General features: G+C 53.0%; 1 protein-coding gene across 1 annotated transcript in view; it reads left to right on the top strand.

Moving 5' to 3' along the window:
• Positions 1-2,817, top strand: part of Fcgbp (Fc fragment of IgG binding protein) — a 34,589-nt gene that overhangs the window by 10,419 nt on the left and 21,353 nt on the right. The window contains exon 7 of the mRNA XM_010614537.2: positions 8-286. Coding sequence (XP_010612839.1) covers positions 8-286 — 279 coding nt within the window. The remainder of the gene's footprint in view (positions 1-7; positions 287-2,817) is intronic.

Genomic DNA, 2,817 nt, shown 5'->3' with positions numbered 1-2,817 from the left:
CGTGGAGAACGGCCTCCTGGGCTGCTACCCGGACAACTTCGGGAGCTGCCAGGCGTCTGGGGACCCGCACTACGTCAGCTTCGACGGCCGGCGCTTCGATTTCATGGGCACCTGCACCTACCTGCTGGTGGGCTCCTGCGGCCAGGACGCGGCGCTGCCCGCCTTCCGCGTGCTGGTGGAGAACGAGCACCGCGGCGTCCAGACCGTGAGCTACACGCACGCCGTGCGGGTGGAGGCCCTCGGTGTCAAGGTGGCCCTGCGACGGGAGTACCCGGGCCAAGCGCTGGTGAGCGACCACTCCTGTCCCTGTACAAGACGAGAGGCCCTGGGTCGGGAATGGAGGTCTGCTCAAAGATCGTGTGAGCTGGCCAGGTGGTGAGCCTGCCTCCCAGTGACTCAGGAGGCTGAGGCAGGAGGATTACAGGTTCGAGCCCAGCCTGTGCAACTTAGCAAGACCTTGTCTCACGATACAGAGAGAGAGGGAGAGAGAGAGGGAGAGAGAGAGAAGAAAAAGGGCTGGAGATGTAGCTCCGTGGTACAGTGGGGGCTCAGAGTCCTAGTATATTCGCAGGCTGGTGGGGGAGATTTAGTGAGTTAAGACCCGTGCAGTGTTTCAAATAGGCCCTAGCACCCATCAAACTCTCAGTCAGCGTTGGCTGTTACTGTTCTTGTTGTTACGAACTTTCAGACTTGTAGATCTGGGCATTTTCAGACAGGAGACACGTCGAGTCGCATGTGAGGCGAGGGAACTGTGGCACGCGTATGTGGGGGAATAATTGAGGTGCACGTCCGGCACAGATGGGGTGACACGGCCCCCGGTTTCCGGGTGGAGGGAGCACCACACACTGGAGGCACAGGAAGACTGATTTTCTCTTAACAAAAAGAGAGAAGTGGAAAATTGAGGTTGTTGGGACAGAGGCACAATAGCCACTAATGAATTGAGTGGTTTAGGGGGCCTTGGCCTTGGCAGGGTGCAGTGGCCCGTGCTCTGGGGAGGAGGGCAGGCGATCCAGAAATGCGAGCCCAAGAGAACACTCTATGTGTCAGGCACCATGCCAAGGCCTCCCTAATTCCCACAGCATCCCTGGGGGGGAGGGAAAGCTCACCCCTAGGCCCCAGTGTTTGGTGAGAGAGGTCTAGATAAACAGAAAGCATATTTATTAATATGCATTTATGTTCCCACCTCTGTGAGACGACATTTTACTTGAGGCAAGAATAATAATAACCAACCTGAGTTGTTATTTCAGCGTACTAAATTCTTGACATATACAACCTCATTTCATCTCCACACAAGCCCTGTGAAGTAGTTCATCTTAGATGAAGAAACTGAGGCACAGAGAAGCCAAATGACCTGTTCCATGGTGGCAGAGTGAGGATTTGAAGTTGGACCGGTTCCAGGGTCCTTGCTTTTAACATTGTAATTTATGTACAGAGATGGAACAGGCAGGGAGAGAGGCAAATGGAAGGAGGAGCGGCAAGTGCAAAGGTCCTGGGGCAGGGATAAGCTCGAGGACTTGACCAATGGCAAGGAGGCCAGTGGACTGGAGTGGAGGGACTCAAGAAAGAGTAAGGAGGGGAAAGACAGGAGCTAGCTAAGATCTGGCTTTTGATACCAGCATAAAGGACAAGGAGGAGGCTACCAGAGGCGTGGTGGCTCTTAGCCAGAGGGGACAAAAGGGGCAGAAAGAATGAGGCTGGAATGAGCTTGAAGAGCACAGAATAAAATAAAAGCTGACAAGAATGGTTAGAGAGTGACTTTGGGATATGGGCTAGAGGGCAGAGAGTAAAAGCAAAGGGTAGAGCATGTGCAAAGGCCCTGAGGCTGGGATGAGCTGCTGATTAATTCAAGGTGCTGGCATGGCTAGTTTCAGAGAGAGGGGTACTGGGAGGTTAAATTGGGTAATAATGGGACTCTGATCATCTAGGGCACTGATGGCAAACCTTTTAGAGGCCAAGTGCCTGGACTGTAACCCAAAACTCATTCATTTATCACAAAGTGCCAACACCACGATTAAACCTGAATACTAAGGTTATAGTTTAGAAACGGCAGCTCACTGGGGTGGCTCGGCTCATGTGCTGACAGAGAGGGCTCTGAGTGCCTGCTGCAGCACGTGTGCCACAGGTTCGCCACCACTGATCTAGGCCCCCTGAGGCCACGGTAAGGGGTCTGGACCAAAGCTGACCAAAAAGGGAAGGTAGCCAGATAAAGAGTGATGGCTGGCACTCCCGACAGGGCACTCTGCAGCGCAAGGTCCTGAGGTGGGAATGCACGCGCTGTGCAGGGACAGCAAGGGGCGAGTGTGGGAAGGGGTCAGTAGTCAGGTACAAGGAGGACCGTGGCAACCTTGCAGGGACAGCAAGGGGCGAGTGTGGGAAGGGGTCAGTAGTCAGGTACAAGGAGGACCGTGGCTGAGATCGCACGGGACCTTCTTGGAAAGGGCTTGGGTTTAAGCCAAGGTGAAAGGATAAAGTGGACTTAGCCAGAAGAAAGCGGTGGATGATGTTTTTGGCAAAATATAAAGGGCCCAAAGCGCAACTGCGCATGGGAGAGTTTGAGGACGATCGAACAGGCCGTGGCTCGCCTGTAATCCCAGCACCCACGGAGGCTGAGGCAGGAGAACCGAAATTCAAGCCCAACCTGAGCAGTTTAGTGACTTAGTGAGACCCTGTCTCAAAATAAAAAATAAAAAGAGGCCTGGGGATGTAACCTAGGGTGAAGGTTCTGGGCTCAATCCCTAGTAGTGAAAGGAAAAAAAAAAAAAAAAAAAAAAAAAAAAAAAAAAAACGAAACAACAAAGCCCATGGTGCTGACGATAC

This window comes from Fukomys damarensis, unplaced genomic scaffold (genome assembly GCF_012274545.1).
Source record: "Fukomys damarensis isolate Sample0158 unplaced genomic scaffold, DMR_v1.0_HiC HiC_scaffold_19, whole genome shotgun sequence".
Classification (NCBI taxonomy): Eukaryota; Metazoa; Chordata; class Mammalia; order Rodentia; family Bathyergidae; genus Fukomys; species Fukomys damarensis.
This window is presented reverse-complemented; position numbering and strand designations above follow the sequence as displayed.